At 33.2% G+C, this 21,266-nt stretch overlaps 1 protein-coding gene across 26 annotated transcripts in view; it reads right to left on the reverse strand.

Annotated features, from left to right (window-relative positions):
- Window positions 1-21,266, reverse strand: part of ICA1 (islet cell autoantigen 1) — a 52,331-nt gene that overhangs the window by 20,528 nt on the left and 10,537 nt on the right. For 16 of the 26 annotated variants that reach the window (XM_087918143.1, XM_087918147.1, XM_026706322.2 and 13 more), the window contains exons 5-9: window positions 18,515-18,587; window positions 17,052-17,175; window positions 13,213-13,411; window positions 5,482-5,607; window positions 5,192-5,290 (exon numbers count right to left, since the gene is read on the reverse strand). In XM_087918143.1, the coding sequence (XP_087774269.1) occupies window positions 5,192-5,290; window positions 5,482-5,607; window positions 13,213-13,411; window positions 17,052-17,175; window positions 18,515-18,587 (621 nt within the window). The remainder of the gene's footprint in view (window positions 1-5,191; window positions 5,291-5,481; window positions 5,608-13,212; window positions 13,412-17,051; window positions 17,176-18,514; window positions 18,588-21,266) is intronic. The other 10 variants (XM_087918157.1, XM_087918153.1, XM_087918158.1 and 7 more) reach the window with 1 other exon arrangement.

Genomic DNA, 21,266 nt, shown 5'->3' on the forward strand with positions numbered 1-21,266 from the left:
GAGATTAATGTAAGAAATTTGGATTAATTTGTTTTTTTTTCTCTTTTCTGAAAATTTGGAATGGAAACGGTAATAATAGAATTAAGTTTGCATATATGAATGTATAATTATTGTCATATTTGTATGTAAAATACATTGTCCACTAAAAAGAGCCTTTTGTTTTTATGTGAAAAATTGAATAAAACTTGTTTAAAAAAATTAGAAACCTAGCTTTGCCCACAGAACCTGGCATGCCATACAAAGCATGGTGTTGTTTTCAAGCTAATGGACATTATACAACTGTTTTAGTACTATATTTCTGATTAAAATGCTTTTAAAAGAACTTGTTTTGCCATTGTAATAATATATAGAATTTCTATTTTTTGAAAAGATAATTACAATGTTACCTTATTTTTCTTCTTAAATGCTGTTATCAAGTTCACAGCAATCAAAGTAAATTCTATTTCACACATCCTAGCTATCACAAGACTTTTTATTTGCATTGTGCAAAATTAAAGACAAATCTTTTTTATACAGTACACTCTCAGCTTTTCTGTTCCTATATAGTTTAGTGGACTAATTTAATAGTGGAGACTGAGCAGTCTTGCAAATTTAATTTTGTTTTTTGTTTTGCTAACACAGCTGCTTGTATTTACATTACCCTTGATATTTTTAAATAGATTTGGTTAACAAATTTGCTATTTTATTTTCTAACCATTGCACTGGGCCTTACTTGAAATACTGACATAAATTACAAGTATGCATGTTTCCCTAAAAATAACAATTATCATAACTGGCAAAGTAAACACAGGTTTAGATCTAGAATTTAAGAAAAAAAGGATTTGTTATTATTTAGAATTATATTAGAATCACATCTTGCCTTTCCTCTGGAAACTTAAGACAATTTAGATGGTCTTTCTTTATTTAAATCCACAAATTATTTGGTTATAGTCGTGCTAATTCTATGCAATTCCTCTCTGGCATATGGTTCATGTTATCAAAGTTTATGCTGTTTACATATATTAGGATTATTTTGAAAAATTGTTATGTTTAATTGTCTTAGTATCCTTGCTGCATCTGAAGAAGTTGATTATAATCTGCATGGTTTATGCTAAATTAAAAGTTAGTCTAAAATTTATTGAATTTATTCTTTAAAGCAATACATGTTCAAGCATATGAAGAAAAATCCATCAAAATAACTTAGGAAGCAGCAAGGTCACAATGATATTCATTACTCTCTAAATGTAGGAAATGAGGTGAGTCTAAAATTAAATGGAAATTATTCCAAGTAGAACAAAAAGGTATTGTAATGATCATGCAAACAACGTAATATAAACATGTATAATACACTGTATTTCTTCATTTCTGCAATTTAGAGAGGAATTAGCTGATCATAAATATGGTTTATTATAAATTAAGCATATATGAGTAGCAATAACAGGTGATAACTGTCATATAATATAAAATCTACAGAAACAGATTTTTTAAAAAAACAACAGGCATTATAATTTAAAAAGTTCTAAAGACAAAAACATTTCTCAGAGACTTTGTAGCTGGTATTATGTCTAATCATACTTTGTTAAAGTCATTTAATATATCATTTTTTTGCAAGGTATATAACAATATCAATTGTCAAACACAACTCTTCCAATTCCCCTTTCCTTTTTTTTGGAAAAAAATGGTGAGGACTGCATAAATCATAATTACCAACATTAACAATTGTTCAAAGTTTTCAGATTGATAACATTCATGAAAAATCATCCACTAGAATAATTAAAATATCCAGCATAGAATAAGCAGTCTGCCTCACTTAGCATGTATCAATAAATCAGAATATGTTCTCCTAGGCAGCTCTGTTGAAGAAAGAGATGTCAAAAATGTCAAGATGGCACCACAACCATGTGTGATTTGAGGTCAATTGTTTTGATCCACCTCCCTACCTCCCCCTGCCCAGTGGCTCTGCTTCCAGATTCTATTCTCTGATTTTCAGGATATGTGTACTTCAGTTCTGGTCCCCTCCTTTCAGCACTTAAAATATTCCATCTTATTTCTATCTTTCCAATATTCCTTAGTATTTGACTGCTCTTTACTAGATAAATAGATGAATAGAGGAAAAGACTTCAGAAGTCTAGAAGGGCAAAAGTAAGAAGGCACAAAGATCACTGACAAAGAAAAAGTTTACAGTACTGAGAAATCTGTTCATATTTCTATTCTGCTTTGTTTCTCAGCAAATTATTTTTTCTACAGGATACATTTTAAGTAATTCTTTTTCATTTTAAAGAAAGTAAAAGAATTAATATTTTCAAAGCACTGGATAACCCCAAGGAAACAATCCTTTTCTCAACAGGATTCCATGATTTGCTAATGCATTCAAAATATTATTTCAAATATAAACTTGACTATGAGGAAAAACAGCTACAATTACATTACTTCCACAATATACCCTGAAGTAAAGAAAATAATCTTTTATTAGACTGTTTATTAACAGACATTAGCAAAGAAGATACCCGTCTAAAACAATATTTTACTTCCAAATAAATCCAAAACACAGGAACCTTACAGATCTGGATGTAATATTTTCCCATGAATAAATCACCAGTTCTTAACAATGTTTTCTTTAAGTAATATTATTAACTAAAATAGAAGAGTGGAAATAAACCTGTATTTCATTAAAGGCTACATGATTAATTTAGATTTTAGACAGTACAACATAACCCTTTGAGTTGCAGTGAGCGAGTAGGTGGCAATATAAATTTTCCAAACGAACAAACAATAAAAAATATTAAGTGTTTCTTAAAGAACAAGGGGAAGAATATACTGTACAGCAAAATTTAGATCTTATATAAACTGGTATCAGAGTTCAATATTTATCTTTTCAAAAAAGAAACAGACTTCACCAAAGCTAGTATGGCATAAGAAATATATTGGAAAAGAGGCAAATTGGGACACTCCAAAGATTGCAACACATCATCTCTCATTCCTGGCATGATTTGCTTATTACTAATAATATCAGACATAATTCTTATTCATATTTCTTATTCAAAGACATAATCAATGAAGCTCAAGGCTAAACTAGATCATTTATGCTGCTTTCCTTTAATTGTTTTTTAAAAGAATGGCATTTAAGAAATAAGTTAATTCAGAAGCATGCCACAACTATATTAGGCTTTTTGCTTCTATTTTATTTATTTATTTATTTAATTTATTTATTTAATTTATATTGCCACCTATTTGCCCATGGCGACTCAAGGCGGCTTACAGAATGTAAAACCATATTTAAAATTAAAAAAATAAAAACTAACAAAAAGAATAAAAAACATTAATAAAGTACAATAGAACAAATCTGGGAAAAAATAAATAAATCATCCCCCACCTCCCACCCCGACGAAGCAGATCACACGAGCCATTTGATGGGCTCCATCCTACTCTGGGTTCCCTAGGCCCGCTGGCAGAACCAGGTCTTCAGTGCCTTCCAGAAGAGTGCTAGAGTAGGGACCATTCTAATCTCTGGGGAATGATATTCCAGAGAGAGAGAACCACTTCAGAGAAGGCCCTTCTTCTGGGTTCCACCAAGTGTATCTCCCTTAGGGATGGGACCCGCAATATTTCTTGCCTCTCCATTCTAATGGGTCAGGTAGATGTGACCGGCAAGAGATGTTCCCTCAGATAACTTGGTCTAAAACCATGAAGGGCTTTAAAGGTGACAACCAGCACCTTGAATTGCTCTCTAAAGCAAATCGGCAACCAATGCAGTTCCTGCAGGAGAGATGAAACATGTGCACACCGGGGTCTGCATAAAACCATGCAGGCTACTCTATTTTGCACCAACTGGAGCTTCTGGATGCTCTTCAAGGGCAGCCCCATGTAGCAATAATCAAGATGGGAAATGACTAGGGCATGAGTGACTGTGAGTAGGGACTGATCGTCTAGGAAAGGGCATAACTGGTACACAACCTGCAGTTGCACAAAGTCCCTCCTGGCCATGACTGCCACCCCATCCAAGTGTCACCCCTCCCAGGACCAAAGGTAGCAATTAAATACTTAAATACATATGGCAACGATGAAGTCTGACAACATAATTTTTCCATATGAAAAAAAATTCAAGATACAATTCCTGTGAAAAAATGGTAGTGGTTAAGAACTTAGGAAACTCCTTTTCTTCCTGATCTTTTTCTGTTTGAATTTTCAACCTATAATGAATATTTTTCATTTAAAAAATTATAATGAATGATATATGTTATATATGACTGGACTGGACAATCTGCTTGCTTCATTTACTGTAGGGGGAAGAAAAGTATGTTATATGCAAACATTCCTCCTTTATTGCTCTTTTCATATGACAGCTTTCAATAATTTTTTCCTACTTTATGTAAAGGCAGAATTTCTGTTATGTTTCAATTGGGGAATTACAATTTAGTTGTTATACTGGGATTAGAAAGAAAAAATGAACCTACTCTCTCGGTATACTGTGGTCCTAATAAAAATCTTAACCAATCACATCTCTTTAATTTATTGTTGTTTTGTTCTTTTTGCATTTTACTAATGAATGTAGGTTAACCTCCATACCGAATAAGCAGCATCTAACGTTTCTGTGAGCAGGCAGAACAAATGATGGTCTTGCTACATACCAAAATTCCAAGTTAGAATGAGACTTCACACTCCATAGCAAAGAAAGAGAAGCAGTTTAATTTGTGAATTTTGATAGATTAATAACTAGGTTCTATGAAAGATAATTAAATAAATGCTGCCAAAATAGTTTATTTTCTTCTACTTTTCCAGTTAGGATAATACTGCCATGGTAGGAAGAGGGAGACAAAAGGAAGCTTAGAGCCCAAATTTGCTTTCTTTGCAATGCCAATGTGAGGTGATTCCCAGTGATTGATACTTACCTATACTGGTAATACAATGACTGTCATACATAATAACCAATATTTCTAATATGCCACTATAAAAATCAATGTGAATTGTTATTAGAAAATTATGGTACATACTTTTACAGAAAAAGGAACAAAATAATTAGTGCCACTTCCTTATAATATCTCAGCTTTACGGTAAGCCAATGTCTGATTGCAGAATTATAAAAGCAAGCAATAACATAATTTAGAATGCATATATAGTGACCACCACAACAACTGTATTTCACAATAGGTTTCATTTGTTAAGATCACACTATTAAAATAGCACTATATAAGCTTAGGCAACTTTTCTTTACCTTCAACATAGTGAATTGGTATGGCTGATAACCTTTGAAACTTTCATGGATAGCTGCCATGGTATGAGATGTTTTTTCCCAAAAATGAAGAAGAGTTGTCTGTAATGGAAAGAAATATAATTCTTCAAATGACATCTAATAGTTAACATTTCCATTTTTGTTGGACAACAAAAATGATCCAATTGCAGATATTTTACTACATAAAGTTTACCTCTCTGTCACATAAAAACTACATGATTCCATTCCTAAAAATAGCCCCTAAGTTTTATAGATCCTTTCATTATTAATACCTGGTATGTTGTAAGGATGTGAGACAGAAGATTACATCTACTTGCTCCAAGAAGATCCACTTTCTGACAGACATCAGTTTTCAATTTGTCAAAATTCAATTTTGTATGACGGACTTGTGCTTGAACCTATCAATATAAAGGTTACTTGAAAGAATAAGAAATTCTAAAATATCAGATCATCCAGAATGCTTCCCTTGGTTCCAAGAAAACATTTAATTATATTAATTATATTTAATTAATCATAATTGTATCATTATTTTATATTATACACCTATTTTAATTTTAATATACTTATGACATCCTTTAATAAAAAGTTTTCACAGACGTTTCCTGGACATTAGGAAATAAATATAACATGTTGAGAAACAGTGTACAGTTCACTTAGTTGTTAACTTCTTTATTCTTGGTAAAAAGAGATAAAATCAGAATGTTCAAGAATCTGATGACTCTTAAGGATGTGCCTTGCTGGCTAACTGAGGACTCTTTTCTATAAACACTGTGAAGTTATTTTTCCAGTAAAAAGCAAGGAGTAGAACTCAGGGAGGAAGTGAGAATTAAAACCAAAGGCTTCAAAATTGCTGGGAGAAAAATAATCAGTAAGATAAATTTGGCAAGCAATTCAGCAAAGAACCCATGATTTCATCCTTGAGGGATCTGTTACTTCTTTTCAGTGCTGCTTTGTTCTGTTTGGGATAGTTTTATATAGTATATATTACTAATCTCTCTCTTTTCGTTATGATTACTTCTGTTAACATGCATATTTCAGCCCATTAAGTTGAAGCAGCTAACATAGGTCTTTTACTTTGATATCTCCCTGAGTATAAATATATTTGGAAGGATATGGCAGGCTTGCACTAATATTTGTGTGACACAGATACTCACTTCCTCCTTGCTACAGATGCATAATTGTAATACCAGTAGACCCATTGGTTATATATATGCTACTTGGGTAGAAATGGCCTGGCGAAAAATCTATAAAAGGCAAGGCATGTAAGTAGTTTCTTTCCAGACCATTTGCATCATTTCTGAAGCTAAACAGGAAAGAGGCATGATACTTGTTTGAAATATATTTATTTTCCTCTCAACCTATTAGGAACATATTTCAAATGAAACATTTTCACATAAGCCACTTTCAACTAAACTGAATGATTCTCAAATGTTCTCCATTTAGACACTCCTGATTCTTTGGTGATCTTGGTAACATCAATCAGAGAACAAGCATCTACTGCGGTAAAAAATATGGAATATGATCATTTGGAAAATGCTTCTCTTCAGATTGTACAAAATATCTATAATGTGTATAGTTAGTGGATCAACAAAAATATTATGTGATAAAATGAATGATAGATGAATTGAACAGTGGGAAAAGGGGAAAATTAAAAAAAAACGAATGGAAAAAAATAAAAAGAAAAACATTTGTTGGGGGTATACTATTTTCTTCTTAACAGAGTGTTAAGACTGTCACTGTTACATGTCAAACAGCCCTTATTTAAATAGACTTTACTTTCAAGAAGTTGAATTAGACACTGCAGCTTAAATACTTGAGAGTTTTAAGAACTTATGGTCCAATTCAAAGGTTATCAGTTTAAAAGGAGATGTTGCAATTGTTCTCCTTTCTATAATCCACAATTTCTACCTCTGGCTGTATCCTAATTTCAGAAAATCCCAAGAGAATTCACAGTAAAGGGCAAATATGGACAGTGTGGGTAGCTTTTTGGATATGAAAGATCTAATTAAAGAGCCTTCCCCAGCCTACTCAAATGCTCCAGATTCATGAGCAAATTTAAAATAACCACTTGATAGTTCTAAATGAATCATTTATGGTTGCTTGCAGTGGAAAAACAATAGTAAAACAAAACAAAATAGGAAGTAAATGAAAGATATGGCAACAATTTTAAAAAGACAGAGTGTGCCAATATTATATTACTCTAACTTTCAAATAGGATTGTTCTCCATTCTTAAAACCAAGCTGAATAATTTGCAATCTAATAATAAAAACCTATCTACAAACAAAAAATAGAAAAGCAATACTTCTGGGGGAACTCTACTGCCAAAGAAACAGGACACAGAGTTCGGAGGCATAGGTAGGGTTGTTACTCCATTGCAAGAAGAGAAGTGAGCAGCATCAGAAATAACAACAGCCACTAATCCTGCCCAGAAATCACAGCTAGTGTTACATACAAAACCAGGAAAAACATATTTCAGAAAGAGCAGATGCATCCCCTGCCCAATGTCAAATCAGGTTTCAGAAACTAAGGCTTGGTCAACCCTCTCATCCATGATAAGGTCATGGATGAAGGTTGAACTAGCATTAAGTATCACGCAGTAGCAGGTGTCCAAAGCTGCTGAGGCTCTAGAAACCACGTCATGGAGCTGAGTACCGGGCGCCAGAGTGCGCTATGAATATAGAAGTAACAGACTCCTATATAAACATGCAGGAAAGGGATACTGGAGAAATTGACTCAATCATTCTTTATGTCTTTTTTTTAATTTTAAAATGCCACTGTTTATTATATAAGAATAAAAATAATGAACATTGTGACATTCAATATAAAGATGATGGTTTGTTTAACTATACATTTTTATCACATCTTAAAACTTTGTCCAACTTATTTTTTGAATGAGAATTAATCAATAACTGTCCAATCTAATCCAATCTTTGGAAGAGCTTTATAGCTCCTGCTGCCTTAAGAAAGTTCAAAACACTTTTAAAGACCCATCTCATCCTGGGCACCCTTTTTTTGAATTATTACCATCTGGCAGATGGTGCAGAATAATAAAAACAAGGACAAATAGGCTCAACAACAGCTTATATCCCAGAGCAGTAACTATATTCTACTGTATAGTGCATTAATGCAATATCGGGTTTTCGATTCAATTGTATAGAATGTGAAGGATGTGTTTTATTTTTATAGTTATAATGTACACTGAAGATGACATTTTATTGTACGAGGTGCAATGACAACAAAGTAAACAAAAATTAAATTTAGTAATGGTTTTAATATAAAATGTCTATGGAGATTCTCAGTCATCCAGTTCATAGTTGTCCCAAAGATTTTTGAAGACGTTTCGCTTCTCATTCAAGAAGCTTCTTTGACTCTGAATCTCTCAATTCAGGCAATGCAAACCAGTGTAGAAATCATTACCTGACTAGGGGTGAGAGTTCTTTCCTCTCTATAACAAAGACTACATTATCTCTAAATAGCATGTGACCTTATGGCAAGGAAGACCTTTTACATAGACATATTTCTGGAACTTCTCATTGCTACCAAATTAAGCAATTTAAAATTGCTCTATACTGTGAATTTTATTTAAGGCATTAAGGGAATATTGGTGGTCCTCAACTTATAACCACGGCTGGGACTGAAAAATTATTGTTAAACAATGATGCTGTGATGGTCAAAACTGAGGACATTAATTTTTTTGTACTGAAATAATAGCATGCATATATTTTGCAGGTTTGCATATATTTTAATAATTCTGCTTATTCTAATACATGGCATGATGAAGTATTACAGAAGACTCCAAAGGCCCACACCTCATCAATATTCATCCTTCTGGCAGCACCTGAGATATTTTTTCACCAAGCCTTTTCTATCCTACATAATCTTCAAGAATAATCTTTAGATTTTTATGAGTAGTAGTATCAAAACTAGCAATAGTTCAATATACATAAATAATACATAAATAATAAATATACATAAATAATAAAGCAGCATAAAAAACTATTATGCAGTGCTCCCAATTTTATCTTCACAATCTCAAGTATGATGGTATTGAAATTGTTAGGATGATGAAATATATGTCAAATATTAGTTTAATACTCGCACAGAACAATAGAACAATAGTTTTGGGTCTTGTTATTAATGTGAAATGTATACTAGGACACCACTCAAACATTTCATCAGCTTATTAACAAAATGGCTGCCTGAAAGATACAGGAAAGAAAAAAGTATATTTCACAAATATAAAAAAAAAAACAGCTTAAGACTTTCATTTTTACTCTGTAAACATAGCTGATGGCAGCTCGATTCAAACAACAAATTTCCATCGACCAGCTTTACTCAACTGACAGGTAGCATAATCTAAATTGATGATGGTAAGTAAAATCAGGAACAAACAGAGCAAAGAATTTTACCCACTGATATACATAAAAACAGACATGCACAACGTATTTTCCAAAATAAAGATGCTAGATTTTCTAGTTAATTACAAATTCTAATCACCTGAATGCTCCCTGTTCAGTAACACTTATATATTTATTGGCCAAATGTTGTTACATTCAGAAGTAGATATCCTTTGTGTCAAAAAAGAGAATAAGCAGGGAACATATAGACACATCTCTAAGAACAACAAAAAGATCATTAAAATGTACTACATATGATATATAGGCGATCCTCAACTTACAACAGTTCATTTAGTGACTTCAAAGTTACAAGGGCATTGAAAAAAGTGACTTAATGACTGTTTTTCATACTTATGACCCTTGCAATTTCCCTATGATCATGTGATTGGATGCTTGACAATTGACTGACATATATGATGGTCATAGTGCCCCGGGGTCCTGGGATCACCTTTTGCAACCTTCTGACAAGCAAAGTCAATGGGGAAACCAGATTCACTTAACAACGTTACTAATTTAACAACTGCAGTGATTCAGTTGATAAAAAGGGCAAGAAAAGTGATAAAATGGGGCAAAACTCATTTAACAAATTTCTCACTTAGCAAGATAAATGTTGGGCTCAATTGTGATCATAAGTCGAGGACTACTTGTATTACTACTGAGAACAAATAGACAAAAGAATAAATTATACCTTTTTGGTATTTATCCTAATCTGACACAATGTAGACAAGGAAAGCAGAGGCTCTTTAAGTATTTTCCACCATTCAGCTACAACCCAAAAGGTGAAAATATTTGATTACCTATATGCAACTTCCTTTCCTCACATATCCAAATGTACAAAATAAATAATATCTATTTTTCAATTTTCCAAAAAGCTTAACAGTAAAAATTGCATTGGCATAGAAATGCTCATCATCAACTTAAACTTCAAATAAAAAAATTGTACAGGATAAAAGCTGAGAATTCTTAATCTGATGATGGAGGTTCCTTCTCTGAGTTTGTGGGTAGGTTTCAGAACTATTTGTTACCAGGCTAGGTAGGTAACATTGTGTGATCAGTGGGTCTTCTGATGGGACACATCAGGTGAAGGTCATATCTACTGAAGATTTTGTGATGGGTCAGATATGGATCATGTCAGGCGAGGATCTTGTGATAAGTCTTGTGATGGGGATGTCACATCAGATGAGGGTCCTTAGACGGTGATGCTGGTTTTTTTTTTTGCATGGGTTATTATTAGTTGAGGGTTAATGCTGTCTCTGGTTGGCTGTGTGTTTGTGCTGAATTCTGGAGGGTTTCAGGCTGCTTGTGGGTCAATGTGTTTGTTGATGGAATTACTTGTGGAGTCTGGTCTTCAATAAACTCACGAGTAAGGCTGGTGGTAGCCCGACCAATGATTCTTGTATTGAATTGGCGTTGTTTGGTGTCTGGGTGGGTAGAGATTAGGGATTTGGGATCATGGCGACTGACTGCCAGCTGGTGTCAATGGATATTGATTTTCAATTACATAAAGATAATGAAATGTTCGGAAACCAACCCAGAAGCTCAGAGAATGAACTTCCACCCTTATCCTATACCTGAGCTACAGATATTCACCACTATAGCAATTCTTAATCCTGACTTTTATTAATAGATAACAAACTGGAGATAAAATGTTTCTAACATAATACTTGGACTGTGGAATATATGGAGTACCGAACATAAAGTAAATAGCACTTCTCAAAAAAAAAAAAGTCTCATTCCATGAAAATTCTAATGCTGACTTACAAGTTCCAAAACATTTTTCAGTAGATAATTATTAATCTTTATATAGCTTATGATAAATGCATATGTGTCACTGCATTCAGATATTCATTTGTAAACAATAATTTCATATCCAGAACCTCATTCATAAATAATAATTTCTCAGCATATAGTTAAATATGTTTAAATCTAGATCCACCTTTCTATGTTAGATTATGTCACAGATTTACAATAATTTGTGTAACAAATTTGGGTATACTAGCTAGCCTTTATATTACTAAATGTCCTAAATATAATAAATATTTACAATAATATTAAAAAAATGAAATGGTCACAAAGACACCAGTACTAAAATGTTCTATAAATATAATACTATACAAATTCTACTTACTGTCACATATTCATTATATCCCCATCATATCATAAAGATAATTTCAACATGGTTAATCAATTTTAGACAGTGCTATATAAATTTACAGATGTTTTCCTTTGTTTGATAAAAAAGGTTTATACATCTGTTTCTTGGATTTAAAAAGATCCTCAATTTATATTGTAGTCAGTAAAATACTACCATACAGTGGCAGCATTTAGAATTGCTTCATTTCTTGTATTATTATCTACATTATATAATTAAATATACACTTCCTAATATTTTCAGTATTGATCTGTCAAAAGATCTCACAAAAAAGCATCATAAATCTATTATAGAAATATTCTATATTTAACTTATATAATATTTCTATTATAGAAATATTCTATATTTAACTTATATAATTACAAACTTGAATGTTTTCACCAATAAATATTTAATCAAACATTTGAACACAGGTGTTCAATATAGTTGTCCACATATGATAGCAATGGAACCTGCCCATTATGGTCACATTGTATGTCAGGGGTATGTTAAGTGAAACTACTTAAGTATTAAGTGAAAACCACCCTGGCTTTATATGAATGCACGGGTCATTAAATGCACATGGGGTACCTCAGAGATGCCTACTTTGGACCACTCAGGCCTTCCCCCACCATTATGCAATATGAGCATAAATGTTTATCAACATTCCAAGACCAAGACTTCCCTAGTTTCTGAAAAGAATATTGCATGCTTTCCAATCATTTTAACTTTCCATAAAGCAAACTATGGTGAACTGTCTGATAGATATCTTGAATATAAAGTGGCACAATTGTTACTTTTTCACTGCTAAAGACCACAAAAACAGATTCTTAAAAACATAGAATTCTTCACTGGATTGTTACTTGTTAAAAAAGAAGTTATTGAATTAAATAGAATAGAAAAAGAAACTAATGTAAAAACCTCTCTATATCAAACATCCACATCTGCCTATTCCAGGTACTTAGGAAGGACTTAATAAGCAGATAAAAATGTCAAATTCAATCTGAACATCTGTCTGACAGTACAACAAATTTATAATGAAATATGATCATCCTTCATTAAAATTATCTATGCATGTCTTCAATAACTGAGCGGTTGGTAGAACCTGAAAAACTATCTTTAGAAATGGCCAATTTATACATGTAGGCAACACTGGTAATTTTTATTATCTTGATAGAATCTAGTTAAAATATTTATATCATCCTTTCCTTTAAATAACCAAGTAGCTGATCTAGCATCATTACATAGATACCTATTAATGAGATAATAATATATTTACACAAACATACACGTTGTATATAATTCAAGTAGGTATAACAATATATTTGTTGTCAAACCTTTTAGCAAGGAAAAATATATTCTTAGCCAGAACTGTTCTGATACATAGAAAATAATAAGTAGAATTATACCTTTCTCAGAAAAATTAAATCCATTATCATTGACTATTATTTAGTAAATTGTGGAAACTTCATACCTTCCTAAATTTTTCCATCTGCTTATAAAGATCAGGATCCAGTTCTTGAGAAACATCTTTCATCCATAACAGAGCTCCTCGGTATTCAGTCCGACATTGTTCCATTCGGTTGACTGTCAACCATGTATCAGAAATAGCTCTGTATCTAAATGTCTCCACTTCTTGGTACAGTCTGCACAAAGGAGTGCGCAATGCCAGTCTGTAACAAAAAGATACACAAGTGAGCTTAGGACAGCTGTCTCAGAATTATTTTTTTGAAGTTAATTACCAAGCTCATAAAATATGAGAACTATATTTTTAATATAAGAAACATATTCAAGGTAATTAGAACAGCTGTAGATCTTCAAGTCTCATTTCAAAACACAGTATAGAAAATAGAATTTTCACAATAAAAACACAATCCTACAACTACTTGCAATGCTTTCAGAGTTGCTGCCTTTAATTAAGTACATTTAATTGTAACACACTAATTATAAAAGATTGAAAAGTACATTAAAAGTGAGTTTCTGATTGTTCAATCTCAGAATTCTTAAAAATTGACCTTGAAAGGTAAACTGCCAAACACAACACGTTTCTTTCATTCTTTATTTGCAGCGAATAAAATACCATCTTTAAAGTATTTTGGCTCTAGAATGAATATACTATGGATTTTCTCTAAACAATATAAATCAGACGTAAGTAGTATTGACTAAGTGAACACACAATTGCTACAGGTAGTCCTTGACATGACTACAACAGACATTTCTGTTGCTAAGTGAATTTTGTCCAATTTATTTTACCTTTCTTGCCAATTTGTTAAGCGAATCACTGCAATTGTTAAGTTAGTATTGGTAACACATTGTTAAATTAATCTTGCTTTCCCATTGATTTTGCTTATTAGGAGGTCAGAAAAGGTGATTAGATGACTCAGGGACACTACAATTGTCATAAATATGAATCAATTGCCAGGCATCTGAATTTTGATCATGTGACCATGGAGATGCTGCAGCAGTCATAAGCATGAAAAAAGGTCATAAGTCATCTTTTTCAGCACTGTTTTAAGTTTTCTGGTCACCAAATTAACTGTTATAAGTTGAGGACTACCTGTATTTGTAAACAGTAGATTTTCCTTAATATGGGTAGTTTTAAAGCATTTCAATTAAAGTATTAACAGAAATATCAAACTGGTTTGAGTCTTTTGTGCTACAAGAATATTTTTGTAATCATTTTATTAATATTATTTAAATGTTATTTTTAATAAATTGTATTAACCATCTCTATTATTTCATTAATCATTACAATTTTTAAGCTGACCCTTTCTTTCATCAGGACAGAAAATGGGAGATTACAGTATAGTGACATTTCTACCTATTTCAAAATTGAGATTGATTTCCAGTTAAGTAATAGATGGATAATAAATATAGCATTTAGGATACCAGTGAATATATCATTGAATTTATCTAGTAGGTTAATGATAACAGTATAAAATTGGGGAGCTTGGAACTCTTCTAATACAAACCCTTGCTCAAGCTGGAAACCCTATATCATTTTAGACAAATAGGTATCCAATCTCTTCTTAAAAACCTCTAGTAATAGAGCACAACTTCTGATGGCAAGCCATTCCACTTGTTAACTGTTCTCACTATCAGAAAATTTCTTCTTAGTTTTAGTTTGCTTCTTTCCTTGATATGTTTCCATCCATTGCTTCTTGTCTTGCCTCTGGTGCTTTAAAAATAGGTTGACCCCCAACTTCTTTGTGGCGGCCCCTCAAATACTGGAACACTGTTATCATGTCATCCCTAGTTCTTCTTTTCACTAGACTAGACATACCAATTCCTGCAATCGTTTTTCGTATGTTTTAGCCTCCAATCCCCTAACCATCTTCCTTGTTCTCCTTTGCACTCTTTCCAGAGTCTCAACATCTTTTTATATTGTGGTGACCAAAACTGGATGCAATATTCCAAGTAGGGCTTACTAAGGCATTACAAAGTGATACCAACACTTCACATAATCTTGATTCTGTCCCTCTGTTAATGTAGCCTAGGATTGCATTGGTTTTTTTGGTGGCTGCAGAACATTGCTGGCCCATATTTAAGTGATTGTCCACTAGACTCCAAGATGCCTCTCACAGTTACTAATATTGATCCAAATTTCACATATTCTGTACATGTATGTTTGGTTTTCTTGCCTAAATGTAAACTTTACTTTTCTTTCTGTTGAATTTCATTTCATTAGATAGGGCCTAGTATTCAGTCTGTTGAGATCCTTCTGGATTCTTGATTCATCTGGGATATTGCGCTATCCTGTCAGCTTGGTGTTATCTGCAAATTTGATGAGTTTCCTTTCTATTCCCTCATCTAAATTATTTATGAAGATATTGAAGAGTACTGGACCTAAGACAGAAGGCCCAGTTTTCTTCAATTTGGGGTAGCCTACTGCTTGCTGCCCTCCATGTAAATATTTCCATTAATGACAAAATGTTAAATATAGTTTGTCAGCCAGTTATGAATCCATTGGATGGTGTTGCTGTCTATCCCACATTTTCTTTAATTTACCAAGAAATAGATTGGGGTCTACTTTGTCAAATACTTTACCGAAATCCAAATATACTATGTCCACAGCATTTTGCTAGACAAACTATTTTTAATAAACCCATGTTGGCTTCTCGTTATAACTTTGCTTGCTTTTAGATGTAAGTAATCAGATCTGTTGTTTGATTACCTTTTCCAAGATCTCTCCAGATATTGATATTGGGCTGATTGGCCTGTAGTCCTGGATCTGTTTCCTCCATCCTATTTTGAAGATGGTTATCCCATCATCTCTTTTCCAGTTCTCTGATAATTCTCTAGTGCTCCAGGATCTTTGAAAGATATAATTAAATGGTTGTGAAATAAGGTCTGCCAGATCCTTCAAAATTTTGGGATCTAATCCATCTGGTCCTGCTGATTTAAACTATCTAGCATAGGCAGGTGTTCTTTTACCATTTTCTGTTGTTCTCTGGTTCTTTTTTTTTTGGTGGGGGGTAGGTTGGGCTATTTTTCTTTCTGCATGAAGACAGATGCAAAGAATGAATTAAACAGCTCTGCGTTCTCCCTGCTGCATGTCACTTCTTTGCCATCTTCTCCCGTTAGTGGAACAATTGTTTCCTTGTCTTTTTTGTTTTTTACATGTTGAAAGAAACCTTTAAAAATATTTTTGACATTTGTTGCAAGTCTTAGTTCATTCTCACCCTTAGCTTCCCTGACTTATTCTTTTCGTCTTACAGTTCTTTATGCAACCATGCTGGTTTCTTCTTGGAATTTTTCTTTTTTGGTAGTAGTGTGCTAGACTGGACTTTTATAATCATATTTTTCAAAGTTTCCCAAGCTTGAGTTGTTCTTAAATTGTTTTCGCCTTCAAGATTTTCACTCATTTTCATCCTTTCTGAGTTTGCGGAAATCAGCTCTTTTAAAATCTAAGACACTAGCTTAATTATGTTCCACTGCATTATATTAAATTCCAATATGACGTGATCACTCTCATTATAGTTCTTGCAACTTCAACTCCCTCTATGATTTCTTCTTTGTTAGTTAAGAATTTATGAAATTGTAATGCCATTTAGCCTCTTAGAGCTATTGAGTAAAAAATTTAAAAAGCATTAAAGGAAATGATATAAATATAAGAACAATGCAAAGAACAGAAAAATCAAAGAGAAAATTAAATCAGAAATACAAACAAGAATTTTGTTGATAAAGTGATCTAAGTCACTTCATGTTTCTTTTAAAATGGACTGCTAGAAAACAAAGAGTAGAAATCAGAGTTAATGGTCTATTCATACATGAAATATGAATAATAAGAGAAGCCCATCTGGCCAAGCATACCTTTGCTGAGAAGAAAAACAGAGTGCCTTTCCGGTAGCTTGCATCATCTTGCCTGCTCTTGTTTTATCCTGAGAACCCTGAGATCGGAGAAATTTTCCCAATTCATTTTCTTCCTGAGACAGAACTAAAGAAAATGAAAAACTAAAGTGATTAGATATAGGGGAATGTGATTTATTTCCATCTGTTTTAGAAAGAACATGTTGCAAGAAATGCTCTGCACATATCTGTACAATTCCTAATTAACCTTCATGCATCTTATGTACTTATTAAAAAGTCAGATTTGCCAATCTTACCTCCCATTTCCCCACTCTTGCTGTAAAAATTATATTGATATTGTTCTTACAAGAATAAGAATAGTTAAATGACCTTTATCTAGAACAGGGGTTGCCAACCTTTTGGACCTCAGGGACCACCAAACTCATAATTTTAGATCCCAGGGTCCACTAACCGGTTCTGTGGGTGTGGCCTAATTTGTGGGTGTGGCTTGGTGGTCATGTGACTGGCTGGGCATGGCTTGTATGTAAATATTATAAATATTTATATAAATATTGAATTTTTTATTTAAAAAAAGAGCAACTTTTACCCAAAATCAGGCAAAGCAGGCAGGCAGATTGACTTGCTCACAGAATCATTCAGTGATCTATCTATCTGCCATTGGCTAACTCAGTCTCTCAAGTTTGCTTGTCGTGAGTCTGCACTGAATTTGCTTGCAAGCAAACCTTCAGTCCTAAGGGAGGTTTGGCTGTACTGAGCCGAAGATCTAAAGACTAGCTAGAAAGCAAGAAATCCAACCATTTCCTGCTTTCTAGCTAAACTAAATCTCCTGGCACAGCAGAACAGATGATGGTTGGAAAAAGGAAAAATAGCAATTTAGCAGGCAAGTTTACTGGGTAAGGAGTGAGTGGGTGGGGAGGGTTCCTGCGGGCCATGTGGGCGGCGCAGTCTTGTGTTTCTGCACAGCCTGAATTGCTTTGTGGGGGTGCTCTGGGGGTGAGATTTCTCTATGGCCCGTTAAAATTTTCTCATGGCCCACCAGTGGGCTGTGGCCCACCGGTTGGCGACCACTGATCTAGAACAACAGAACTATCTGTTTTTGGTGGAACAAACATATAAACTTGTTGGGACCAGATAAAGGAGATGGCTGTGGTCTGGCCACAATACTTAGAATTTCCTTTGGTTGTTTCAGTATCCTCTTCAACTTCTTGAGCCATGTGAAATGACAGTTCATTATTCATACTCTGATATATTGAATATGGTTAATTTTAAAATCTGGGTTTGTAGTTTCAATGCCAATTTAAACTCTTGGTAAATATTGAAGATTGCTTCAGTACTATCTTCAGTTGTTATTATAATGACTACATATATATGTGGAAGCATAGTTAACTAAACATAGTAGGATATATTTTTACTGAACATGCACAGAATTTGCACTAAACTGAAAAAGGAGTATACTTGATACTCACAACAAATCCTTTTTTGATAATGTTCAATTGCTTTAAGTAAATCCATACAAGTTCTCTGAATTGAATGGAATAGCTAAAAATAAATATAAAATGCAACGTAAATAAAATACTCTGAAAGAATAGAGACAAACAAGGCATTTTCCTTAATGCAGCATTTAAACAAGCACTTTTCAAACATCATGGGCTTTCCTTGCATTATGACTATGAATTAATATTTTGCAATAATAGAATAAAACACATAGATCTTAGATAAACATTATAGTATGTATGATAGTATAATGAAACCAGATGTATTTAGGCTCATTTTATCTAATAGGACAATGAAAAAACTTCTTTTAGCTATATTCTCTTTTGAAAACATTTATCTTTTGCAATAGAGATTAAAATCTTAAATCAACAAAAATCCATTAAGTTATTTTATCATTCACAGGATAGCAAAATTTCAAGGACAGGTAAATAAATGTTTTAACACAAGCTACACAAAAGAGTTTTTATATTACCTACATCTAAAATTTTGGGTCTTAAATTTTCCCATAGCAAAATTTTAATAAGACATAATGAAAACTTATTTAGCAAAAAAAAAGGGGGGAGTGGTGGGTCATTGTTGCCTAACTCAGAGGTAAGCAATTCTTGTTGCACCAAATTAAAGGCCACAAGAAAACTGGGGGAAAAGGAACAATGAAATTTATACAATATAGCTTGTAAAAATGTGAAAGTTCCTAAAGAAGCTTTTTAGGATTATTTTACATAAAAAATCAAATTACCTCTGCATTTTTTCCTCTGGCATATAAATTTAGATATACATTTGTTTAATTCTACAAAATTCTATTTTTGAAACTATAAAAGCAGCAAATATTGTATGCTTCAGATCTGGTTTATAGAGCCAACATGAGAGCAATATTTCTGCAAATGGATGAACTCAAAAGGCCCCATCTGAATTTAACAGATATTTCACTTTAACCACCCCTCTTTTCTCTGTGTTCATTAAATCAAGGTTTTACTAAATTATATATTTTCAATAACTAAGTGATCAATGATTAATATGTGAAATCTGCCTTTATACTTGGGGGTTGAACTTTGTTTTCACAGAGTCATATAATTGGCAGGAATAATTAAATCCAAACCTCTGTTCAGTGAAAAATATCCAAATTAAATTATCTCTTGGATGGCTCTTTAGCCTTTTGTATACATTCAGCATATGAAAATTGACCTCTGTCTATGTAATTGGTTTTACTATTAACTATTCTTAGTTAGGATTTTTAATATCCAGAATTTGAAATGGGAACCCATAATGAATGAATTCAAACATCCATTATATTTTCCTGTTAGTTAAATTAACAGGAAAAGCAAATTAGATATTCTTTTCCATCTAGCTTGAAAATTGAGAATACAGATTAACTTCAATTGTGCATAAGATCTGCACTGTGTAAAGAGAAAGTATTTTGTGCTTTTATTCAAAGTATCAAAATGAAATCAAATGACCATCAGGTTATTCAAATAGTGTCCTTGACTTTTAATTCAGTCAGTCAGCAACCATAAAAATTATGATAGTGTTGAATGAAGGAACTTATGGCTCTTGCCTGAAGTTCTGACTGTTGCAGCACCTCTCAGAGTCACGTGATCAAAATTTGGGCCTGCCCTCATGACAGCTACAATTCTATCCCCCATCATTGGAAGGGAAACTGTGGCTGGCTAAGTCCACTGGCATGTGGAAATTTGCCTCAGTCCTGAAATCCACAGCCAGCTAGGCCAAGAGATATGCAGGTCTTTTCTGCTCCCGCCCCCTGCCACTTCAAAGAGGCCTGCGTTTCTCCCTGTCTCTCATCAGATCTGAAAAACTTCAGCTCTGGGCTAGACCCAGAGATGTGTGGGCCTCTTTCCTCTCTCCCTCCCCAATCACTCCTGAGAGGTCTGACCTTTTTCCTGCCCCACAAGGCCTGATTTCACTTATCTTTTCTTTCACTGTGGCTGTTAATAAGTGCACCCAGCCAATACAAGGCTCAGTTAGAAAGGCAATCTTCCTCTAGATAGGCAGGTTTATGCTGGACCTCCCAAGGCCTTTTCTGTTGAATTCTGGGTTCAGAATTGTGGTCATAAGAACTACTTGCATTTCTGAGATCTATGTTTAGTAAGTAGTACTGAACTCAGTTAACATATGAATAAATGTACCTGTTTTTAGCTATTTAATTTATATGTTTGCCCATTTTCTAAAAGTGACGCTAGATGGCATATGAGAGTTAAAACAAGTAAACCAGATCTGTCCATCATTTTTTAAAAAAACAATTATGACTAGCTTCATGCAATATTTTAAAAGCAAACAAACCATGTTATGGTTTAGCCATATGTGTAAATATACAAAGGAATACATGCTATCTTGGGAATAATCTAAGGAAAAATTCTGCAGAGGATTGTTAAGAACATGTGCTAGATGAAATCTTTGGCATATAGTTTAAGTTAATGACTAACTAGCTCTCTCTCAAAAACTCTTCAGAAAAGCAACAAACATCCTTTGTTGCTCCCCCTTCCACTACCTAACCCATTAAGTTACTGTCAATCTTCTGAATTATCTATCCCACTGTCAACTAATTTGAGTGATGAAGCTCATTTCACATATTGCTAAAGGTCCTATTAAATGGAGATTATGGGAACTGAATTTAGTACTACACTTTTAAAAGGTAAATTATGAGGTTTATGGCTGAATTAGAGTTCTATCTGGAAACATTGCACATTACTGAAGATATATTTGCAAAAT

Source organism: Pseudonaja textilis, chromosome Z, assembly GCF_049901715.1.
Source record: "Pseudonaja textilis isolate UNSWEBS1 chromosome Z, rPseTex1.2, whole genome shotgun sequence".
Classification (NCBI taxonomy): Eukaryota; Metazoa; Chordata; class Lepidosauria; order Squamata; family Elapidae; genus Pseudonaja; species Pseudonaja textilis.